The sequence below is a fragment of the Belonocnema kinseyi genome, chromosome 8, assembly GCF_010883055.1.
Source record: "Belonocnema kinseyi isolate 2016_QV_RU_SX_M_011 chromosome 8, B_treatae_v1, whole genome shotgun sequence".
Classification (NCBI taxonomy): domain Eukaryota; kingdom Metazoa; phylum Arthropoda; class Insecta; order Hymenoptera; family Cynipidae; genus Belonocnema; species Belonocnema kinseyi.
Genome location: NC_046664.1, coordinates 90589629 through 90615520, shown reverse-complemented (window position 1 = coordinate 90615520; position 25892 = coordinate 90589629). Strand labels below are relative to the sequence as shown.

The 25892-nt window shown below is 28.4% G+C and overlaps 3 protein-coding genes across 3 annotated transcripts in view; 2 read left to right on the top strand and 1 right to left on the bottom strand.

Moving 5' to 3' along the window:
- Nucleotides 1-3325, top strand: part of LOC117179117 (zinc finger protein 271-like) — a 6489-nt gene extending 3164 nt beyond the window's left edge. Inside the window, exons 2-3 of the mRNA XM_033370790.1 lie at nucleotides 2392-2642; nucleotides 2767-3325. Of these exons, the coding sequence (XP_033226681.1) occupies nucleotides 2392-2642; nucleotides 2767-3088 (573 nt within the window). The 3' untranslated portion in view covers nucleotides 3089-3325. The remainder of the gene's footprint in view (nucleotides 1-2391; nucleotides 2643-2766) is intronic.
- A 2799-nt stretch (nucleotides 3326-6124) lies between these two features.
- On the bottom strand, nucleotides 6125-8423 carry LOC117177992 (BRISC and BRCA1-A complex member 1-like). The gene has a single exon (XM_033369156.1). The coding sequence runs from the start codon at nucleotides 8245-8247 to the stop codon at nucleotides 7381-7383; it is 867 nt and encodes a 288-aa protein (XP_033225047.1). The 5' UTR covers nucleotides 8248-8423; the 3' UTR covers nucleotides 6125-7380.
- A 255-nt stretch (nucleotides 8424-8678) lies between these two features.
- LOC117177991 (pre-mRNA-processing factor 17) lies at nucleotides 8679-25665 on the top strand. The gene is made up of 8 exons (XM_033369155.1): nucleotides 8679-9010; nucleotides 9292-9508; nucleotides 16316-16642; nucleotides 16744-16964; nucleotides 21097-21360; nucleotides 23263-23396; nucleotides 23510-23731; nucleotides 25391-25665. Exons 1-8 carry the CDS (start codon nucleotides 8813-8815, stop codon nucleotides 25566-25568), a joined length of 1761 nt encoding a protein of 586 aa, XP_033225046.1. The 5' UTR covers nucleotides 8679-8812; the 3' UTR covers nucleotides 25569-25665.
- Nucleotides 25666-25892: the final 227 nt, after the last annotated feature.

Genomic DNA, 25892 nt, shown 5'->3' with positions numbered 1-25892 from the left:
AGGTTCGAGCATATTTGGATAGTCAGTTCCCTCAAAGGTGGATTGGCAGAAGGGGCGAAATCGAGTGGCCGGCTAGATCTCCTGATCTAACGCCTCCTGACTATTTTCATTGGGGTTATTTAAAGAGCAAAGTATACTCAACGCAACCGCAAAGCTTTGACGAATTGCAGAATTGGATTCTGCAATAGGTTACTTTGATTGATATGGAGATGATTCGTAATACTGTAACTCATTTTTACAAACGCATAGCTTTTTGTCAAGAAGCTCAAGGTTTTCAGTTCGAACATCTTCACTGAAGCGTGAGAGGCAAGCTCACGCTAATCAAGCACCCCGAAGGGAACAGAATTTACTACGTCCACATCGTTGTTCCCGGATAATGGTAAACGTAAACGTAAACTGCTTGGAAAAAACTTTTTAAAAACCTTGAAGATCATCACCAAGATCAATACAGAGCTCACCAATGAATTTCTCGTTGAAATTTACTTCAGGAATTGCACTAACCTCTTGGAAAACTTTGTTAATGGCAAATAGCCTTTAACTGACCTTGAGAGTTAAAATTGACCTATGACTTGGGTTCGTATCTGAACGTAGAATTTTCCGCTCTATCGATTGCAGATGTTAAAAGGGGGAGTTTCCATTTAGAAAAACAAAGTTGACCTTCAAAAAGCCATGAAGGTCAACTCTAAAGTCAAAATGAAGGTCACTATTGAATTCCCCGTTGAAATTTACTTCAGGAATTACACTGACTTCTTGGAAAACTTTGTTAATATCAAGTAACCTCTAAGTGACCTTGAACGTTACAATTGACCTATGACTTGGGTAGGTACCTGAACGTAGAATTTTCCGCTCTATCGATTGCAGATGTAAAAAGGGGGTTTCCATTTTAAAAAACAAAGTTGATCTTCAAAAAGCTATGAAGGTCAACTTCAAGGTCGAAATGAAGGTCACCATTGAATTCCTCGTTGAAATTTACTTCAGGAATGACCTTCACTTTTTTGAAAAATATTTTACCTGAGGAAATATCCAACAGTCCCGGGACTTTTTAGACACCCTGTTTATATATATTAAAATATACAAGATTGTTTAATCATTAACAAAGATTAGTTTGTATGACTGTTAGAATTACCCTTTTTGTTAGGGCAGGTATACGCTTAACGTTATAAGCCGCACGTGTAGGAGTCATAAAAATTCGGCTCAAGAGATAAATGTATGTCTTCAAGACATTAAAACCTGTCTCCAAGACATCAATTGAATTCTGGCTCCGTCTTAAAACTGAGACATGCTTATGTCGAACTATTTGACTTCAACATGTCTTGATTGAGGACAATTCAAATCGAACTCAAGACAAAGCATTTTTACTCGGGAATGTACCAAACGAATTTATTTATCTTTATTTAAAGATTGATTAATCACCAAATATGCCAAACAAAATTTTAAGGAAGAAGTTATTTGAGATTTATCGTAATAACAAAATCTGCCCGCTGTTTCTTACGATTAAAAGAATATCTACTCGATCTGTCTTGAAATTATTCATACATTCAAATAAAAACGACGAGTCCTATCAAAAAATGATTCCTGGCAAATTTGTATCTCTTTTTTGGATCAACAACTTTTGACCATCCCTTTTTTTATAGTTACTATTGTTAGTACAAAAATTTAATTTTTTAATTATTAATCTTGTTTTTTACGAATACAAAAAAAACCACGCACCCTACAAAAAAAATTTATAACAAATATGAAGCTCTTTTTTGGTGCAAAATTATTGTAGATTCATCTTTTTTCCAATATTGCATAGTTTTACCTCAAAATGGAATTATTGATCTAGGATTGTTCATTATTTTTTGTCCAAGCAAAATATTTTCTATTTTTTAACAAAATTCAAAAAGTTATTATAATCTCGCAGGGCTTTCAAAAAGCAAAGTTTTTCTTCCTTTGACTTTTTATTGTATCGTGCGATGTTTGGCTCGTCATTTTTTTGTCATAAAAAAAGGCCTGGGGATCAATTTTTCGTATTTTCATCAACTATAAATAGGCGTACATGGAATTTTCAGATATGAAAAAAGTGGTCTCAACAATTTTGAAAATTCTCTATCTTTTCAAATCTTTGTCAAAAAAAGCTGGCTAACGAACTCGTGCTTTCTTTTCATATCCTTATAAAGTGTGTCAAAGGGGAATCCAATTGAATAATTGCTTCAAATGTTACCGTCTTTACAGGCTAAAACGACAACAATGAAAACGACAGACAGACACCAGCGAAACAAATTTCCAAATAATAATCAAACGATGTCTACCAAAAATATAATAAAAATGGCATCAACATTAAAAATTAATATTACAAACTGTTGTAACTATTTTTTATATTTTTATATTTGATGAACTTTATGGTTTCAGATATACAATACAATATGCAACTGTTGTGTAACAAAATTAGATCCTATATTTAAAAAATCTATAATTTTCAAAAAAGAAGTTGGAATGACTCTTCAGAATACTGGCAGAAAAATTGTAATGGTTAATGCAGCTACAAATACAGATGATATGGACAATTTCGGGAGATACCCAAACCTTGAACAATCAAATATTCTTGAAAATGCTCCTGTACATGAAGAGAAGCCTATTGTTGAAAGTACATCTTCAAATGAGTAAGTTGTTCGATTCCCTTATTTCAATTTACAGATTTTAACATACAGATTTGAAAAAGTTTTAGATATCATAAAACTTAAGAATTCCTAATCCGAATTAGTTATGTTTTGTATTTAATTTTAGGCAAGTCATCGAGTACAGAAGCTGTATTAAAGAAAATCCTCAAAAAAACGAAATTCAAGTCGCAGGAAAGTATTGTGAATATTGTAAGAAGAAATTTACTCACACTGGAGATTTAAACAAACACAGAAGAAAACATACAGGAGAGCGACCTTATGATTGTTCACTCTGCCATATAAAATTTACCCACGTCTCGAATCTTATAAGACACCAACGATTGCATTCCGGAGAAAATCCATACTCTTGCCCCCAAAAATGTGGCAAAACTTTCAGCAGGAAAGATAAACTTTCGACACATATTTCAAAAGAACACCGTAACGCGTAATCAAGAGAAAAATATAGGTCCTTAGGGTTAGAGAAACAATTCTAACCAATAATAGGGAAAAGGTGCCATGAATTGGTGCTCCAACCCTATACCTGTAGCGTTTAGTAAATTATTTTTCTGTCTCATAACAATTTTTATATTTTGAATATTATGCTGGAACCTACTCCAATGTTTAGATGTTATTGTTAAGAATAGCTGTTTCTGATTGATGAAAAATAAACTTATCAAAGAATAAAATATGGCTGTTGTACATAAGGCTTCAGCCATAAAAAAATTTATTTATCAAAATGTCTATTAGGCGCATAATTTTAAATACCCGAACAATTTTTCATTTCCCCCATCTTATATCATAACAAAAAATGTTTAAATTCCAAAATTAGATTTTGAAACTTCGAAATTCAAAATCTAAAAAATGGCTTAAAAAATTAAAATCAATAAACAATAATAATTTTAGTTTGCAATTCAATGTTCATCATTAGAAACTTTTACATTTGTAACGTGAGCGTCGAATGGCATTCGATCTTAACCCTAGAAGTGTCACTTTTCTCAAAAGACGTTTTATTAGCTTGAAAATTCTCAGAAAATCCACCCCATATTGGAGTAAAAAATTGGATTTTTAAATTGTTAAAAAAATGTTCTTCTGAACGTTTTATTTGAATAAGCAATATAAGGAAAAAATAATAACCTCATTCAATTCTAATGAAAAAAAAAATCAAGTTCATGGATTAGACCATTTTTTGCTCCAACCATTTTATTATATAATATCAATATAAATGCAGTTCTGTGGAATATTTACATTCTCATCAGAGAAGGTATTAGATTTGTGTCAAATTTTATCCCCCCCCCCCCCCGGTTTTATCAAATTTTCACATTTTAAGATCACCTGAATCCGAAAAATGGGGTTTTACGAATGTGTCTGTCTGTCGGTCTGTATGTATGTATGCCTGTCTGACAGTGAGCACGATAACTTTTGAAAAAATCATTCTTTAGATTGGCCTCTGTTACACTTTTTTAGTGTCCTAATTTAAAGGTCAAGTTCGTTAGCGAGCCTCTACGGTTCGTTCTCTACGGTTATTCATATTATTCAAAAATACGAACAATTTATCCTAATGACTTTTTTCATAAAATCAAAAATTACCAGAGTTATAACATTTACAAAATTCCAAAAAACACACGAAAATGAACCTTTTAAGCCAAATAACGGACGATATGAAAGAAAGGCAAGAGAAAAAAGTTTGATTTCTAAATGCCCTACAAGATTATCATAACAACTTTTCGAATTTTCTTAAACAATCAAAAATTCAAATTGTGACAGCATACAAAATAACGGAAAATCAAAAAATTAAATTTTTTTCATGCAACAATTTCATAGTATTTCAAAGATTCTCAAATATATAAATGCATTTTCAAAAAAAAAATATATATATATATATATTCAGGGTGATTTTTTTAACTTGAAACTTTCAAATATCTGAAAAAATAGGCACTCTATGAAAAAATATTGTGAATCAAAATTTAATCACTCTGAGGAGTACATACACTAATGTTAAAATCGGTTCCCCCACACCACTCCCTGCAGGTGGGGGCAAGTTCGAAATCTTAAATGGTATTTGAAAGTTTCAAGTTAAAAAATTACCCTATATACATACACATAATTTAAAAGTTAAAAAACGGTAAGGCTACTCAGTAGACCGTATGTGCAAAGTTTAAATCATACTAAAACGTTGGAAATGAGCAAATTCAGTTTATGGAAAAACGACAAAAGTTGCAATAAAATGTTTAATAGCAACATTTTTTTTAAAGAATGTGCATTTTTTATTAAACGGGACAATAAAACTTCATCTGTTTTAATACCAATGCAAGTTACGAATTATAATGATATACATTTATGGGAATGATATAAAATTTCAGGAATAAACTCGAATGCGAAGCACGAGATACGTGATGAGAACCTGTTCGTTAAAGCCGAAGGAGCTTTAACAAAATAGAATTCACAATCACCAAATTACTGTTGTTGATATTGTCACCTTTAGTTTTAAAAAGTCGATGCAGAAATATCGAGCGCGAGGATCACCAGTCGCGCTCAAACTTGCGAGCGAAGCGAGCCTCGCGCTTAATGAGAATGTGCCCGCGATGTGGGCTGATTTTTCTTGTAATTATTCGAACTCAAATATTAAATTTTTTATATCTTACGAAAGAGAGCAGCTGGGATTTTGAATCCATAGGATGTAGAAACTTGATATAAAAACCGATTTTAGATCCATTTTGGCCCAGTCTTTTCTTTCTTCAGTACCACCGTGAAAAATGTAAAAATCAGTTGGTTTATTTTTTTTCAAAAATTCTCTAATCATATAACTGCTTCGGACAATTTCCTACTCCAACTCAAAGTTATAATTATTCTCGAAAATGCACTGTTCCAAGTCAGAATTATACTTAATTCACCTTTTATAAATTCAGGTACAATTTACAAATAGAATAGAATTCTTTTGGAAAGTTCTCTGAATATAGTCAAAATTATCATTCGTTCGAGTGCAGACCATATTTCAAAGTATTTTGAAAAATTGCAAAAGTCTTTTTCATTGTTCGTTTCGCGATTGAAAAAAACTAACGAGCGCTTCTGCTTCATGGCCGCAAGTTTCCGTGTTCGATTCTCTCTTCCTGTACATTATTAACCGTTTTTTATTTATTAAAATTTTTATAAAAATAACGCTCTTCCATAATATTTAAAATTTCACAAATAATATTTTTTTAATGCTTTTTAACGGAAAAACTGACTTTTTTACTTTATCATGTTTTTCGCAAGCGACGAAAAAGCGCACATTGTTGCGTTAGCAAATTAATGCGCAGCTTTTATTAAAAAAAAAAAATCAACCGAAACTAAAATTTACAATTGGCAGTCTCCTTGTGAGAATAATAAAATATCAAAACACTATCAATATTAATTTTAGTCAAATCGAATGAAAAATCCCGGTCACTGAATCAAATTGCCGATTTTGCGAAATAGATTATATTAATCCGTAGAATAAAATTCAGCAATTAAGTAACATTTCACTAAATTTATCCATAAATAAAGCTTTTATTGTTAGTTGCTTGCAGTTCACAGAAATTGTGTACTTATCTTCAACATGCAAATAGAATTTTCTATTTATAACATAAATGCAACTTTTGTAAAGATTCTTTCCTACCCTATCAAAAGCTTAATTAATACATATTTCGAGAAATATTAAACCGTTGTTTGTAAAACATATGAATGCAAGAGCATTACAATTGCTTTTAGTAGGAGAGACACCCCTACAATAGATAGTCATTAATTATAAGCACAAATATTAAATATAAGTGAAATAATCAATTCGTATTCTAATATACTAACACGTATTGTGACTCAACTATTAATTAGATTAAATGAATTATTTTACATGCATAAGTTTTAAATGATTGACTATCTGCTGTAGAGTGGTCTTCCCTTTACATAAAAGCTCTTAAAAGCCTTTTTCTCATTAAAAAATTAATTAATTTTCTTTCTAATAAAGTCTTTTAAGGGCATTGAAACCAGGACCCAACCTCAAACTTGGGTTGCCTCATTTTACTCCATAGATACTTGAATAACATATTTTTTAGATAATCACGGCCTATTTCTGTTTGGAGTCAAATTAATATTCGGAGTGAAAAATCAGTTAATTTCAATATTTTTTGAGGAAAACTTTTTTCCTACTCTAATGCAGACATAAAAAATAGTTTTTCGCAAAAAATATTGAAATTAAACAATTTTTCACTACAAATACAGATCTTATTTGGAACAGAAATAAGCCCTGATTATCTGAAAAAGATGTTGTTCTATTATTTATGGAGTAAAATGAGGTATTTTAATTTTGAGGTTAGGTCCTGGTTTCAACGCCCTTAAAAAGCCTTGTTTTCATTACAAATTAAATTAATTTATTTTGAAATGAAATCTCTTCAACAAAAACAGTCTCTGATTATATAAAAAGACAAACATTTCAAGAACAAGGGAACACAACCAAATATACATATTATCCACAGTTTTTAAGTAGTACATAATAATAAAGTATGGCAAAGACAAACGCAAAATTAGAACCACCTTCTTGTAACTTTTTACATCTTTACATTCTCAAACTTTCATTCCGATAAATTCTAACGATGGTTAATTTAAAATCTGTTAAAAGTCTACGTACATTCTTTTCATTTGATCAGTATCGTCCACTCAAAACATATTCTAGAATGTGGAATAAACAGTAATTCCTAGAATAAAAAGATCCTTATGCTTATCCATAGAATCACACATTCGTGTGCACTTCCTTCTGCAGAGAAGCCAGGTGAGCTTGCAAAGAATAATGTGCATCTTTTTGCAGTGGCCTTTGAAGTGGATGGGCCACTAATTTCACCATGTGATCATGAAGTCTCGTTGCGTTTCTCCCAACTTCGAAAATGTATGCACAACTTTTCACATCAAGTGCATTCAAAGCAGAATAAATTCTATCACATTCATTATCTTCACTTGGATGTTCATGAATGTACAAAATGTCTAAGAAAAAACGTTGCCTCTTCATCAGATTTTCGAAATTAATCCGAGATGAAAACTTCGGAATTGCGTGAGAACGACAATATATCATTAGAGCACGGGTCACAAAACTCGGTTCCTTTTTTACCACAACTTCCTCGATTTCACTGAATAATTTTCCCAGTTCAAAGACATTGCAATTGTTGTAAGCATCTTCGATGTCGTCGACGTAGGCCAAGAAATCTGTGGTGTTGTTGGTGAACTTTTTGATCCAGCGGACATCATTGCCACACAAGATCATCAATGCATATTCGTGATTGGGATTAATCATAGATTTGGCATTGATAAAAATCTCGACGACTCTCTTGATCATGAATAAGGGTGGAAATTTGTCACCTCTGCCAAGTTCAAATTGCGTTGCATTCGGTTCGATCGTAGCGTCGATAATAAAAATAATCCTCTCGAGGACGTTGACAGGTTTCACGTTGTTTGTCTGCATTTTTGAGCGAATTTCCAAATTGTTTTTGCCCTCGAAAACAGAGCGTGTGTTTTTTATTTTTTCGAGAGCATCGGAATTACTTGTGGAACACATTTGCAACTTCTCCGACAGGACAGCGACTTCTTCACCTATTTCTTCGCTCATCGCTTGACATTCGCTTCTTTTTAATACGTATTGCTTTGACGGATTAAAATTAAACTCAATAAAACAAAATAAACTCTTAAATTAGAGGAGAAAGAGACAACAGCACGCTCACAACAGCTGATTTTATAGCTGAACTTGGTTGAAAATTGTTGATGTTGAAGAGGTTAGGTCGAAAAGTTTAACGTTTTTAACAAGGTGTCACTAGTGTTTGTTGGCCCGCCAAATTTAAAATTGGTTCTATCAAAGGACAGCTATACTCAACTTTTTAACTGCATACCTACGTACTTCCAAAAAATTAAGAACTGAAATTTTACAATTTACTTACATTAACTTCGAAGTATTCTTTCAAAAAGCGGAGCATGAGATTTTTTACAGTAAGAAGGATTCATAAAATCCAAAGCCTTTGATACGCGGCCATTTTGGATTAACCCGTTCAGGTTTGGTGGGGTTTGGTGTCTGTTGATTTTTTGACACTGCATCATGCACAACAAAATTCGAAAATAATAACAAATATAGTTATTATAATTATAAACAATACCGAGTGTGTGTAATCTTAATTGTAAATATGCTGGCCCTACAAGGCTATGGAAGTAGCGATGAAGAAGGCGGTATAAATTCTGATATTGACACGAATAAAGAAAAAAGGGAGGTTAGGAGTGAAAAGAACTCGACAAATACTCCCTTGATTCCTTTACCACCTCCTGGATCTTCTTTAGTATCTCTAGGACTTCAAATATGTGCTGCTCCCGAAGTTGTGCCCACGGTAATATATTTTTCTAGCAATATTTTAATTAATAACACATTTAAATTACCCCCATGACACACGTTTACTTTCGTTCGTACCACGTTGTTTAGCTTTTCAACCAAAATCTACTTATTTAAGCTAGTAGTTTCATTCCATATCATTTTTTCTCATTTTTCTTTCTGATTTATTTCATTTCTGCGAATTTTTTATAGCTGTTATTGTGCTAAAAAATCTAAAGGAATATTTACGTTCTTGTAGAATCAAACTTGATTGAGATTTTTTCACATTTTCGATTACAGGGTTCAGAATTATGCGTAAGACACATAGATTCGACCTCGAAAGAAGTGACACACAACCCGAAATACGAGGAATTATTCGCACCCATGGTAGGGCCAGAAAACCCGTTTCAAACTCAACAGCAACGTGCACTCAAAAATACTCTTTCTGGATATGTAGAAAAGGCCCATTTTTCGGATTTTCAGTTTGAAAATCAACGTCGAACTTTTACAAGCTATGGTAAGACTAATATTAAAATAATGAAAAATATACAAACTGATTTACATCAATATTCAATGTCACGGAGACTTCTTCCCGTATTTCATATTTCGTGCGTTTCATAAATTTTAAATTAGAAAGGATATCATTTTGACAGTGGTTAGAATAATTAAACTATAAAGGTTCACAATATCTCTGGCAATATTTAAGGTTCTGCAATTCTGAACGGTGAAAATTACTACTTTAAAAAAAATCACATTTTTTAGTAACAAAATTGTATATCCAGTCGTTTTGAATGTCAATTGATTCTTATTTGAATGCGCAATTCTAAAACAGTTTATTTTTTGAGTCCTTGAAACTAATTCTTTTAATTCTGATATCCCATTTTTAGTTTAAGATTGAATTTCGAGAATGAATAAAAATTCTAATCTAAATGTTAGAAATTAAGCGATTTGAACTAAATAACTTAATTTCAAATAAAAAAGATAAGTATTATACTATCTGAAACTGATAGATCAGTAAATTAATAATTTAGGAAATTTTAGATGGTTACAATATGAGAGTTCTGAATTTTCATGTTGAACGCTACATTTTAAATTTTTCCTTTCATGGGTTTTCATTTTTCAATTAAAATTAAAGTGTTTAAATTTTCGAAAGTATAATTAGCAATTTAAAAATTATTAACTTTGATTTATCAAATTACTTCAAATGATTGTAATTTAAATGGGTTTTAGCATAACAAAATTTAATATCACAATTGTGTGTGACATTTGTTTTCAGTTTTAAGTGAAGTCTCAACGTTCGGGGGTAGACATATTTTCATTTTTAATGTTTCCCATTTAAAATTACTATTTATTTTGAATTTTTTTCGTTTAATAACAGTTTAAAATTATAGAATTTCAGAAGCTTTGACTTTGAACAAATCAACTTAATTTTCAATTTTATATTGTCAAATTGCAATTGCTTTAACTTTAAAATTATTCAAATTCAATAGTTTTCAATTTTTAATTCGAATCTTAAAATATTCAATTTTCAACATTCTAACATTCTAGAAATTACGAAATTGTTATTTAAAACCATTCAATTTCATAATTCTTTAATTCAAAATAAGATTCTTTAGTTTACTATGTACTGCTAGTGTACAGTGAAAACTATATATTCCTTTATTAGACACAAAATTTTTCTTACTCTACTTATTATGTGATTCAGAGTTAACTGATTTCTTGCAAAAATATAGTTGAAAATCAAAACGTCTACAATAACACGTTTCAAAAATATTATGGGTTTGAGTTTTCTCCAATAATTTCCTCTCTGTCAATTATGTTTACTTTACGTCATATCAAGCCAAATTAACTTAATTTTTAGATTCACGTATTTTTCGGAATTAATTGCAGAATTCGAAAATAAAGGTTTTTTTCTCGTTTCCAATTATAGTTTTTCAGAGTTATAGTCACTTTACTTTTTAATGTCCTCAAGTTTTTATTTCATATAATTAAAAAAAAAACAGTTTTTTATTAATTTTATTGCTTAATGGTTTAATTTACATATTTAAATTGATTAATAATACATATTTATTGAATATGCTTTACAACTTGAAAATTTGATTAAATTAAATTGTCTTTATTATATTTTATTTTATTTTATTTACAACAATCCGGTGTCATTTGGTAATGCGGATTTTTTAATTAAAAGTACAATTTAAAGGTGAATTTATGAAGAAAATATTAATCAAAACTTTTACTCCTTAACTGTAAAATACTTGATTCATTGTTTAATCCAGACTAAAAATATTCTTAAAAATGATAACATTTTTATTGAATATCCTCGTCTTCGGGATATTTTCAACAAGTGAAATTAATTGAAAATTAAAAGATAATCTATATTCCTCTCTTTTTTTTAATTGAAAAATTGTTTTAAAGCAATTAAAAGTAATATTTAACTGTTATTATAACGTTTTTCAACATAAAAATCATTTCGGAACATAACATATTAAAACATTTGATGTTTGATTAAAATTGATTTATATAATTTACTGACAATGAAAATATATGACAAAAATAAGTATTATCTGGATAATCAAGACATTTTGTTTATTTAGCAAAAATCATTATTATATACAAAATAAGGGCTGAAAAAAATCAATAAAAGAAGAATTTTTTTCTTTAATGAGTTGATAATTTTGAGTATACATCAAATATTAAGAGTTCTGAATATTTGAAAATATTTCCAAAGATATTTTTAGGGTTTTGAAAAGTTTAAAGCAGTTTCAATTTTGCCGAAATATTTCAAGGTATTTCGAATAATTTTAGCGAATTTTAGGCCAATTTAAGATTTAACAAATAATGTTATGGAATTTCAAAGAATTTTAAAAGATTTCAAGTAATTTTAAATCATTTCTAGAGACTGTGGAGATGGCAAACACTTTCAGAGAATATTGATGAATTTATACAATTTAAGAAGATTTAGAATGATTTTTACAGATTTTAAAAGAATTAATGCATTTTCAATTGATTCAAAAATATTTCAGGTCATAACAAAAAGCTTTTAAAGGTAGTCAATTAAAAATATTTAAAGGGATTTCACAGATTTTCTATGCATTTCAAGTGATTCAAGAATACATATTTCAAGGGATTTCCAAGAATATTTTGAGATTTCATGTTATATGAAAGAATTTTGATGAATTTCAACTATTTTTTGGAATACTTGAATGAACTTAGAGAGATTTCAAGGATTAAAAAAATTGTAATGTGCTTCAAAATATTTCACAGGATATTGGAAAACTTCGAAAAATTTCAAGTAATTTAAAAAGATTTCTAGATAACCCGAAGTATTTCAAAATATTTGTATAGATTTCACAGCACTTACAAAAGAATCGCAAGTCAATTAGAAATATTTCAAGGGATTTCACAGATTTCTATGGCTTTCAAGTGATTTTTGCAAGACTGGATTCAGAGAGATTTTAAAGATAAAAAAAAATTTAATGGGCTTCAAAATATTTCATGGGGTGGTAGAAAACTTTGAAATTTTCGAGACATTTCTAGATACACCAAAGTATTTTAAAAAAGTTTAAGGATTGTCGAAGTATTTTTTAAAGATTTTAAGGGATTTCACAAGGGTTTTACATGATTTCAAGTTTGATTTGTAAACAATTTAAAATTTTTCAGAAGATTTCTAGAGATTAAAAAATATTTTTAGATATTTCAATGAGACTAAGGGTTTTTAAGAAATTGATAGAATTCGACGAGCTTACAGAAGATTTCAAGGCATATTAAGATATTTTGAAAGGTTCTAAAGTTTTTAAATTATTTCTAGAGTTCTCAAACCCACATTTATTACTAAGGCATAACTATTTTGTGTTAAAGAAATATTTATTCGTATAGTTTTGATAGGGATTGTGGTCATTGACCATTTAGTAGCAATTTTCTCTTATAATGCCATAATTTAGGTATCAGAACTTATAATTAAAATGCTTAATTCATAAAAAATCTTTATTTCTGAAATAATTTAGCGCTTTTTAGTGCCATGCAACTTAGTACTTAAAATATGGAAATAGCATTATAAAAAAATGAAATTATAATTTTTATATTTTCAGCTCTGAGAAGTAGATTTAATTATCACTTTATCTTACAAAATATCGTGAATGGTTTATATGAAACGATTCTCATTAAATATAAAAAATTATACTAAAATTATAAGATATAGAAAAAGTGTTCAAACAATTTCAATTATTTGATTTTCAATATTTAAATTAATAAAATTGTTAAATAAAATTCTTCTTCATCCCGCCAATCATTATCTTTACATTTATTGTAATTAATATAAATAGGAAACAACGTTTTGTGTTGATCTGAAATATATATTTTTTTCTATTCAATCAAAAACCGAATAATTCTAGTTTTTATTTTAGTCCATTTAATTAGGATTTCTACTCTACCTAGAAAACCTAGACTTGTCAGGGAATTTGTATATACCTAAAAAACCTGGAAATGTCAGGGTTTTTTTTAAGTGAGGTAATTTTTTCGCGAGCGAGCTTAATTTTTTTCAAATTACAATATAAAATTCAATAACAAAGTTTCTTCGTTTGTAAAAGTAGCTTTGTATTACTGTATCTAACTATTTTGTTGAAACTCATTTTTTTCTCTTTTAAATTAATTTTTGTAACTATAAATTTAAGTAATTCAGTCTTTGAAACTGCATGTATTTTGTTAAAAATTCACCAGTTTGTTGACAATATTTTATCGATATTATTGACAGAAAAATCTCTCATGGTTAAAAATTCAACTCATTTTGAAAACTCGTTTTTGGAATGAAAATTGTATTACTTGGTATTCAATGTTTCTCTACGATCTCGGCCAAGTACTGTTTCTGATGTTCATGTTTACTAAGAAAAGTATTGAATGTGATTTTTATCTCATCATATAAGAAAAAAAGCATTCATCCATTCAACAAATGTTTAAATTTTTCAACTGTATATTTGTTGCGAATATAAGAAAATATAAATAAATGATGTGCTGTATATTTGTTGTTAATATAAGAAAATATTTAAAATATGTTTTTATATAAGTTTATTGGTTGAGTCCTTCAAACTAAATTTTTTATGCTGAAAATTAATTTTTGGATTAATTTTTAGAGGTTTTGAATTCTAAATTTCAAAATACATAGTGCAAAATTTCATACTGAAAGCCTTAATAAATAGTCAGTTTTGAATTAAATAATGTTAGATATAAATGTAAAGAAATTTCGAATTGAGATGCCCAAAACTGTATCTACAATTTCAAAAATTTTAATCGTATTACAGCAATCTGGTAATATCTTAAAATTATTCCATTTTCAGTTGAAGATTGAAACAAATAAAGGTTTTCAAATTGAAAAATATTCGATTAAAAAATTTCAAGAATGAATAATAATTCTAATCTAACTGTTACAAATTAGGCAATTTGAAGTAAATAATTAAATTTGAAATAAAAAAGAAAAAAATTAAACCATCTGAAATTGATACATCAGTAAATTAATAATTTGGGAAATTTTAAATGGTTACAATATTAGAGTACTGAATTTTCATGTTGAACGCTACATTTTAAATTTTCCCTATCATAGGTTTTAATTTTGCAATTAAAGCTGAAGTAGTTGAATTTTCGAAAGTATAATTAGAAATTTAAAAATGATTAATTTTGATTTATTCAAATTACTTTAAATAATTGTATTTTTAAAGGGATTTAGCATAACAAAATTTAATATCACAATTGTTTGTGACATTTGTTTTCAGTTTTAAGTGAAGTTCGCATTAATTAAAGTCTCAATATTCCGGAGTAGACATTTTTTTATGTTTAATATTTCCCATTTAAAATTACTATTTATTTTGAATTTTCTTTCGTTTAATAACAGTTTCAAATTATAGAATTTCAGAAGCTTTGACTTTGAAAAAATCAAATTAGTTTTCAATTTTATATTGTTAAATTAAAATTGCTCTAAATTTTAAATTATTTAAATTCAAAAGTTTTCAATTTTTAATTCGAATCTTAAAATATTCAATTTCTAACGTTCTGACATTGTGGAAATTACAAAATTTTAATTTAAAATCATTTAATTTCGTGATTCTTTAATTCAAAATAAGATTGTTTAATTTTTTGCCCGTCGACTTAGAAATTATTCAATTGAACTCTTTTTTCTAATCAAATTATCAAAAATTGACCAAATTTCAGACACTTTTAATGTGAAAATAAGACCTATTAATAATTGAAAAGTCGTCTTTTTTATGAAAAATTAATCTTCTTATTTAAAAATTCATCTTTTTTCCTTCAAAATGAAACGACTTGGTTGGAAGTTACATTTTGTTTGTTAAAATAGCATCTTTTTGGTTAAAAATTGATCTTTATAGCAGTTGAAGATTTATCATCTTAATTGACATTCATCAGTTAGTTTGAAAGTTTGCTTTTTCTGGTGGAAAATTATTTATTTTGGTTCAAAATTTAACTTTCATTTTTGGTTGAAAATTGATTTCTTTTAGTTTAAAATTCAACAATTTGGTGTAAAATTGATCCTTTTTAGTCGAAATTCAACTATTTTGTGTTTTAGAGACAAATTTTATGTAAAATGAGCAATCTATTATTCTATGTTCCTCCTGATGACATATGTTACTATTTTATGAAATTCCATTGATGGAGAACCCATTAAAAACCTTTTGTCAGAGAATTTTTTATTTATTTTTTCTCGTGCCCCGGTTTCAAGTTTTCTTATTTCATATCTATTATATATTGTTCCCTATTGTGTGGGAAAGATCCCAAAATTTTCGCCATCCTTACAAAATATGTTTTGGGGTACAATTATGCCTCTTTATAAGAAATCGCACTTTTTATGCCTTTAACCGGCGCCAAGTAATTTTTTTGCAATCGGACACGAAGTGAAAGTTTTTTCTTGTTTATTAGCTACAATTTTCATTCATATGATATTTCTCTAAAACAAATATGTATATTTTTTAAAATTCGAAAAGCTTATATATTTAAGACATCTTATAAAATTAGTTTTTAACGCTTTCTAAATGAAACATATTAATTGAAGCCTTAAAAACTAAAGAAAAAAGCAACACGAATTATCATAAACTCGTCAAGTTGTATACATATTCCGAGTTCATTATTTCAAAAATTTCCAAATATTTGTACTGTGAAAAATTATGCCTGGAAAAAACTTGAGATATCTGGGAAAACCCTGGAATTGTCAGGGAATTTTTTTCTAGGATTTGAGTGGACACTCTGTTCAATGTATCCTATACACTTTATAGCTTTTTAAAAAATTTAAATTGTGCTTACAATAATTCTTTTATTTTTTCAGGATATGCATTAGATCCAACAGCTGACGGAAGTGTAGACGAGGGAAAAGTTCTCATTGGTGCTAAAGAACTTGCCGAGGAGAGTGGAATGAAAACTGTATTTGAAAGCACAGCACTGAGGCCAGCAGATAAAAGAAAAAGAAACAAAAATGACAAACCTGAAGATGTTGAAGGATTTTTGGGTCCTTGGGGAGGCTATGTGGACGAGAGAAGAATTATAAAACCGACGGAAGAAGAGGCAGCCGAATTAGAAGAAATTCTTGCTAAGAGAAGCAAAAGAGGGAAGGATACGAGTGAAACGCCTGTCGAGGAACGAACCGTGTTGCACAGTAAGATTTTTCAGTTTCTGCATTTTACTTCAAGGAAGATCCAAATTATTTTAACGATTGAAAACTGGTTTGGTACTAAAGATCAAGTTTTTATTTTACAGTCAAAGACTCAACTGACTATCAAGGTCGGTCTTTCTTGCATGCACCGCAGGATGTTGGGGTGAATTTGCGATCAGACGCTCCACCGGAACGTTGCTTCTTACCTAAATCTCATATTTTCACCTGGGAGGGTAAAACACCTGGAAAGGGTATTTCTCAAATTAGATGGTTTCCTCGCACAGCCCATTTATTACTTTCGTGCAGTATGGATGCGAGAGTCAAGGTAATGTACATTTTTTGATTGAGCAAAATTAAATTTACATAAAATACAATAGTTTTTTCCCCATTTCTCTTTAAAAAAGTAACCTCCCTTCTTTATTTTTGTTTCTACATGTCCTCTAATTTGCATAAATTCTTCTAAAAGTCCTCTTTTTTAGATAAAAAGTTTAAAAGTAGTCGACTGGTTGATCGCTCTTGAAATATGGTCTACATTCCTTCTAGAAATCTTTACGAAATCTCTTTAAATATTTTGAAATTTTGGTGATATCTTTTTTATTATTTTGGCATTTTCATTATTTTATAATATCTTCAAAATCACTTTCACAAAATTCTAAGTACATTATTGAGATGTAAAAATGATAGTAAACACGATTCATTCTCGTATTTATTAAATGAAGAATTAAATAGAAATCTTTTCCAATAAATTGATTAATATTGTACAAAACAAATAATTTTAATAATTTCACGTTGCAAGATAGAGGTTGGTTGCTTGACCGAGGAACCGGGAATTCTTCGTAATCGGAGAATGACACTGAATTTATTCTTTGCCCGAGAATTTGACAAATTTTTAGACAAAAAATCTATTCAGTAATAATTCAGTAGTAATTCTCAAATCTTTAACTTTAAAAAGTGTCCATCTTCGATATTTTCAATTATTACCTTACATTTTCAATTTAAAGAATTTAAAAATGTAGTTTTGAAGACATAATTCAAAATTAAAAGCGTTTGAATGTGAAAATCTCTTCAAAATGAAACAATTTACACATTTTAACGTTGAAAATTGGAATTTTTTCTTACGAAAGCCCTGGATGTCAAACAAATTAAAAACACTCGATCTTTGACTTCATGGAAAATCAGCATTTGTAAATCAAATATTCAAAAATAAACAATTTTATATTGAATTGTTTGAAATAGAAAGCTTTGAATCTTAAAAATTTCAGAGGGCTAAATCTCAAATTTGAACGCTACAATTTCAATCTTTCCGTTTAAAAATTTTTTAATTTATGAATGGAAGTGTTAAATTTTTATATATAAATGATAATTAAACAATTATCAATTTTAAATGACCTCAAATTAAAATAATTCATCTTAAAAAGATTTATGTATAAAAAAAAACATTTGAATTTGCTAATTCTAATTTTAAAATAAAAGTAAAGAATTTTAGTATTTACTTTTATACCATTAATTTCAAGCTGAAGGATCGAAAATTTGGTATTTCTAACATTTTTATCTAGTTTAGAATGAAGAAATTTAGGGTTTAAATATTTCATGAATTCAAAGATGGATAATTTTTAACATTTTTTAATATAAGGGCAGAATGTTTTGTTTAAAATGTTTGTCTAAAGTGGAAGAGGAACTTTTTCTTGTTTTAATAACTTTTATTTGGGTTGGAAAGGGATAACATTTGGTTTTCAAGTTTTTTTTAATTGGAAGAGGCCAATTTTTCTTTTAACGTTTTTATTGAGCGGACGGAGAGAAATTTGTGATTTTCTACATTCATATGAAAGGTGGAAACTTTTTTTCATTTAGTACTGAATTGAAAGAGTGACATAATTTTTGTAAGATTTCCATTAAAGTTTTAATTTTTTAAATTTTCAGTTTACTGGGATATAATTAAAAAATTTTCAATTAGAAATTGTTAAACGCTTCCATTTAAATGTGTAATTTATTCAGCGTTTGAATACAAAATTTCCGATTTAAATGTGTTTTAAGCTTCGGTGGCAAAATTTTAAAATTAAAAAAAGTTCAACCCTGAGTGTTTTAATTTGCAGTTCAGTTTTGAATACTTCAAATGAAAAGGTTTATCTTTTAATAGTTCGATTTTTTTTTAAATTAAATGTTTTAAATCCAAAATCCATCTTTTTTTTAATTTTCCTATTTGGTCGAGAATTTCATTATTTTGTTAAAAGTTCAAATATTTTCTTGAGATGAGGCGCCTTGAAATTTTAACTTATTTAAATTGAAAAGATCTATAAAAAATTGCAGATAAAAATAAAATAAATTTTAGGATATCGAGTTTAAAGGCTAAATTTAAATAATTTCATTCTTTTCTTGAAAATTCAACTAATTTTTGTCAAAGTTACCGCTGTTTGTCGAAAATTCAACTGTTTTGTTAAACCTTAGTCCTTTCGGATAGGAAATCCGTTATTTGGATTAAAAATGCAGGTTTTGATTGAAAATTCATCTTTAATGGTTAAAAATTTATTATTTCCCTTGTCATTTTGGTTTGAAGTTTGAGAGGCTACCCTATATAAGAACAGTAACGTATTGTTTTCAGGTTGTTAAAAGTGGTATTAAACTTGACTTTTCTTAAAAATACAGTCGGCGATACTGGACCTTGCGTCATCGCAGATATTGCTAAAAAATTAGGGATGCTAGTTTGCATGTAGGGTAATAACGAACTAAAAATTACATTTTTTTTTAATTAGCACGTGATGGGCGACATCGACTACGCATTGAAAATATATAAATTAGGTTGGTCGAAAAATGCATTGCAAATTTTATTTCTCACTCCAGAGGTCAAGACCCCCCCCCCCCCCCCCCCCCCCCAGTTTCCATTTTCGGAGAAAGAAAATCCATCATTTTAATTTTTTCCAAATTCGAAAATTAATTCGTGACACCGGGCACTTCAAAATACCATTTAATTAACTTGAGGAAATTTTGCATTTTCGAAAAATTGAACTCATGTTCCAGGGTTTTACCGAAACTTGCCAAACCTTTTGCGGATTGTGGAGGAGTGTCTACGAAATAAGACCATACTAATAACTTTTTTTCCAACTCATCCTGACACGCCTTTTACATACAAATAATTACTAATGGACAATTTGAATTTTTGCCATGACTGTTTAAACCATTTTCAATTGTTTAAACAAATTAAAATTTTATAAACAAGTATTTATTGTCTGTTTTCAAAATTTCTAAGAATTAAGCCAAAGATGTCCTCTTTTCTTAAATTGCTATCTTATGCTACTTTTTGTTGAATAATTTTCTAATTTGGATACATTTATTCTAATGTTTAACAAATTTTTATTTGTTTAAAAAAAATGTATTTGCTCAAGCAGTTATTTTTCGATAAAGAAAAAAATGAAATAAAATAGAACACATACAATTAATTACGATTTTAAAATTATTGTGGTAAAATGAATTATTCAAATAAGGTGTATTTGTTTAAACAATTAAAAAGTGGTTAATGTATTCTTTATATACACTGTACAGTCAGAAAAATGTTTCTATGTATTTTATTTTATTTGTTTAGTTAATGAAAAAGGACTTCTTAAGCAAATAAGGATTGTTTAAAAAATATAAATTTTTGAAACATCAAAAGAAATGTATCAAAATTATGTTATTATTAAACAAAACATAGCATACGATGCTAATTTCAAAAGAAAGTTGATATCTCTAACTCAATTTTAAAATTTTTTTAAAATAAACAAACTGAAAATGGTTTAAAAAGTCATAAAAAATATTCAAATTGTCCATTAGTAATTATTTGCAAGAAAAAAACGACGGAAATTGCTAAAAAGTAACAATAAAACTTAAAAATGTAGTTTTAAAAAATTTTTTAAATAAAAATTTTAAAATATTTGGGGGGCTGCGGGGAGGGTGGATTGGAAATAAAAATCATTGGTATGGTTTTATTTCGTAGCCACTGCTCTTCAATCCCTAAAAATGTTGGCACGTTTCGATCAAACCCTGGATCATGAGTTCAATTTTTCGAAAATTCAAAATTTCCTCATATTAATTAAATGGAATTTTGAAGTGCCCGGTGTCACGTGTTAATTTTCAAATTTCGAAAAAATAAAAATTATGGATTATCTTTCAGCGGATATGAAAACGGGGGGGGGGGGTCTTGCCCTGTAGCTCTAAAAGCATTTTTTGGTCCACCCTAATATACATATTTATTCGTGTTGTGGGGACTCAGACATACATTTTAAAAAACTGTCATTGATGAATTATCATTCCTAATTTTTTATCAATAGGCGGGATGACGCAAGGTCCAGTGTCCCTGTCTCTTAAACTAATATGTGTATTTATTATAATTTATATACCTTCTAGAATTCCCGATAGGTCCACTATTCTTCTGTTTTGACTCCCCGCCCACCCCTAAAATACTCTAATGTTAAATTTAATTCTAGCTCTGGGAAGTATACAACGAGAGAAGATGTATTCGTACCTACTACGGACATCGACAGGCTGTTCGTGACATAAGTTTCGACAATGATGGGAAGCAGTTTCTGTCTGCTGGCTACGATCGTTACGTCAAACTTTGGGACACTGAAACCGGAGCTTGTATAAGTAAATTCACCAGCCGTAAAGTTCCCTATTGCGTCAAATTCAATCCTGATCCGGACAAGCAACACTTATTCGTTGCCGGAACTAGTGATAAAAAGATTATTTGTGTAAGTAATCTTGCATACACATCTTTCTGCAGACTCTTTTCTGTTCAAGAGCCGTCTATAAACTTTATAACATATTTCCTGATGATAAATTTGAACAAAGTATGCGAATTTGACAAAAGGTCATGCTGCACCGATACATTTCATTTATAACTTAATAAGTTTCAAAATCACTTTCATATTTCAGACTTGTGACATTTTCTAGTTACAATTCAATTATTCGTTTAAAAATTCATGTATTTTGCTGCAAATTCATCTTTTCACATCCACATTTTTGGTTAAAAATTTAAATATTTGGTTAAAAATTAAACTATTTGGTAGCAAATTAACTTTTTGTGGAATATTCGTCTTTCGTTAAAAATTTATCTTTTTTGATTGAAAATTCAACTACTTGGTTGAAAGTTGAACTACTAAAACTGCTGAACTAGTTGAAAATGTAACTTTTCTGTTCAAATTTTTGTTGTTAAAATATAATTTTTTACTTGCATATTTGGCTAAAAATTCGTTGTTTTTGATTGAATTCGTCTGGATGCATTTTTGTTGTTGAATGTTGAACTCTTTTTTTTTATGTATATTTATTTATGAAGATACATAATTTTAATTAAAAATTCATCTCTTTGTTTGAAAATTTAACTATTTTAATAAGATAGAGTTTTTTCGTTGTTGAAAATTAATTTTCTTTACTGAAAATATAACCTTATTTCATTTTTGGCTCAAAATTGATATTTTATATTGAAAATTAATCTTTTCTGGTTGAAAATTTGTCCATATTATTATAAAGTTAACCTTCTAGTGAAAATCCATCCTTTTTGGTTAAAAGTTCAACTTCTTGGTTGAAAATTAATCTGTTTTGGTTCAGAATTTAACTTTTATGTTGAAAATTAGTCCTTTTGTGTAGTTTCTTTGTAAAAAATTCATCTTTTATGCTTGAAAATTAAATTATTTGGTCTAAATGAACTTTTTTCTTGAAAATTAATATAGTTTCGGCTTGAAAATTCAACTTTTTTTTGTAGAAAATTCTTCTTTTTGGCTGTAAAATTGATCAATTCAATAGAAATTTAAACTGTTTGATAAAAAGTTAAACTTTTGTTTAAAAAATCGTCTTTTTTGTTAAAGCATTAATCTTTTTGGTGGAAAAAATCATCTTTTTGGTTGAAAATTTAACTATTTGCTTCAAAATTCATCTTTATTGATTTAAAATTCAACTACTTGGTTGAACACTGAACTGCTTGGTTAAAAATTTACTTTTTAAAGATTCGCCTCTGGTTGAAAATATAATTTTTTTGTTTATAATAAATTTTGCAACTGAACATTTGAAATGTCCATTTTTAGTTCAAATTTTTTTTTACTTCGAAATTCAACTATTTGGTTAAAAATTCATCTATTTTGTTAAAGATTCAATTAAGTTGTAAAAATATTCGTTTTTTATTCTCGTTTAATTCAACTGGTTCCAAGAATTTATCTTTTGTTTGAAAATTCATCTTTTATGGTAGGGAAAAGTGAGTAGAGAAAAGTTTTTTGGTCAAGAATTAACTTGTTTGTTGAAAATTCAAAACTGTCTTCTCAAAGTTTCTTCTTTTCAATTTGAAAATTTAAATATTTGATTAAAAGTTGAACTATTTTGTTGCAAATTATTTTTTTTACTCTGTTTGAAAGTTCAACTGTTTGGTTATTATTGCAACTGCCTGGTTCAATTTTTTTTTTCAAAAGTTCGCCTTTTAGTATTAACAAAAAATCATCTCGTTTGGTAGGAAATCTTTTTTGGTTAAAAATTCTACTAGTTTGTTAAAAAAAATATCAGGCAAACTTCGCTGAAATAGTTGACATAGTTTATGGACGACCCCTTATATGTAGACATTTGTCTTATCGTAAGTAATTAATTAAACCGATTACAATTTTTTTCAGTGGGACATTAGGTCTGGCGAAATAACACAGGAGTATGACAGGCACTTGGGTGCTGTTAACACAATCACTTTCGTGGATGAAAATCGCAGATTTGTAACCACGTCCGATGACAAGAGTCTTCGAGTTTGGGAATGGTATGTGGTTAAATCTCTTTTTTGTCTTAAATCTAAATTATAGACGACATTCAAATGAATATTTGGCCTTTCTTTTTGTTATTATTTTTATAGTGTTTAATGTATTATTTCAGGGATATTCCGGTCGATATGAAGTATATTGCAGATCCGACGATGCATTCAATGCCAGCCGTTACTCTTTCACCAAACCAAAAGTGGCTCGCTTGCCAGAGCATGGATAACAAAATTGTAATTTTTTCTGCTCTGAATCGATTCAAAATGAATCGCAAGAAAACTTTCACGGGCCATATGGTTGCTGGTTACGCTTGCGGGCTGGACTTCTCCCCTGATATGAGGTTAATATCATTCTTGCGCATAATCAGTTCAATCCTTTATCAAACATTAATCACAATTTCTAGATCTGCATTTGCAATATCGATAATAATGAAATACGATGGCTTCTGTCTTTATGTTATATAGAGTTCTTACGTTTTCAACTAGCTTTTATATGATTTTGGATTATTATTTTTTTTATATCATAAAGTGATAGTTGATTTCTCAAAATTGATATTTTAATCATTGTTCTTTTCACAATAATTTGACACGGGCGCAATTTTTTTTAAAAAAGGACTTTATGGAAAATCAAGCTCCTGACTGATGAATGATCGAGAAAATGCATTTTTCACAGTCTTTGAAATTTAAGAAATGAAACGCTTTAAATTAACGATTTTAGATTTAAAACATATGAATTAAAAAGTAAAGAATTCAAAGTAGAATAATAGTTCGAAATTTTAAAGTACTTACAATGTAGAAATAAAATATTTGAACTTGATTAATTTTAAATACAATGACATTAATTGAAATAATTCTAAAAAATATAATTTTAGTTTCAAGCTCCTTTAAACTAGAAAGTATTTTCAAATAAAAAAGCAAAATTTTCTAATTTGCAATTTACTGTTCTTGCAATTTACATTTTTTATCGAAACTTTAAAAATTATGTTTTCAAATTTTTAAATATTAAAAAATGTAAGGTAACTTTCTATTCAAAGCATTATCAATAAATGGAAAACTTCACCAACAACTAATAGTTAAAAAGTAAAATATTAAAAAATTGCAATACAATATCATTTTGAAATATTTCGAAATTGTAAAATTGCACGTTAAATTCCTTTATAGGTAGCTCTTGATTTAGATAAAAATATTGAAAATTATTGGGATTCATATTTAAGTATTTTAAAATTATATAACATTTGCCATTGTATGATTGTAAAGTTAAAGCCTCCAGAATCGTAAAATGTCAAATTAATAGCATTAATATTTACATTAATATTTAAATAAAAGCCTTTAAACTTTGATAATCTGGTTATGAGAAAAATTTAACATGGTACACTTTCATATTAAAACCCACAAAATCTGAGCATTTCTTACTTCTTGTTCATTAAACTCAAATAAACTCAGTATTAAGCATTAAAATCTGAAAGCTGATGAATTTTAAATACGTAGAGTACGAATAGTCGGATTTTTTCAGTATAAATAGACGCTGTCTTTGATTTTATATCATTTGAAATTTAAGGCTTTTAAGTTTAAATTGTGCATATTATTTAAAAAAAAAAGGTCTAGGGCCCATTTCAAACCATTAATTGTAATGAAATTACAAATTTTCTTATTCTAGACCCGATATTATTTTTAAAGAATTTTATTTTGTTTTATAAAAATTTAGGGTTAATTTTCCAATAAATAAAAAATACTTTCCAGGGATGAAAGAATTTTTCCGCCTAAAATTTGCATTTAAAAAAATAAAATAAAAGAAAATTCATTTTCAGACCTACATCGGCCTGAGTTTGCACAATTCAAAATAACGCTTTTTTATACACTGTTGAAGGACTTAAAATTCCAAATTGGAATCTTAGAAAATCTTCTAAATTTTGATTAATAATTCAGTTAATTGTTAAAGCAATATAAAAGCAGTAAAATAATTCGAGTATAAAAATAATCGTTTTGATTATATTTTCTAGCTATCTCGTTTCCGGAGATGGAGATGGAAAATGTTACGTGTGGGACTGGAAGACCACAAAATTGTACAAAAAATGGAAAGCGCATGATGGAGTTTGCATCTCCGCCTTATGGCATCCCCACGAGCCTTCTCGACTCGCCACTGCTGGCTGGGACGGAAAAATCAAGTATTGGGATTAAAAAGCTCCTTTTCACGTGTCTATACTGTAAATAATATATAAATATTGATTTTAATTAAAATTTTCTACAAAATAAAAATAATAAGAACCTTCTTTAACACTTCTCTTCTTATTTCAAAAAAAAATAATTATTAGTTCATCACCGAATAATATAGTAAACAAAATTGACATTTTTTAAATGTTAAAAATAATAAAAATAATCTTAATATTATAAAAACATAAACATTATCATATTTAGAAATATATACGAAACCATTGCGCAGAATTAAGATTTCAAATTATTTTGCAAATTATTTTTTTAACGAAAAATAAACGAGACCGAATT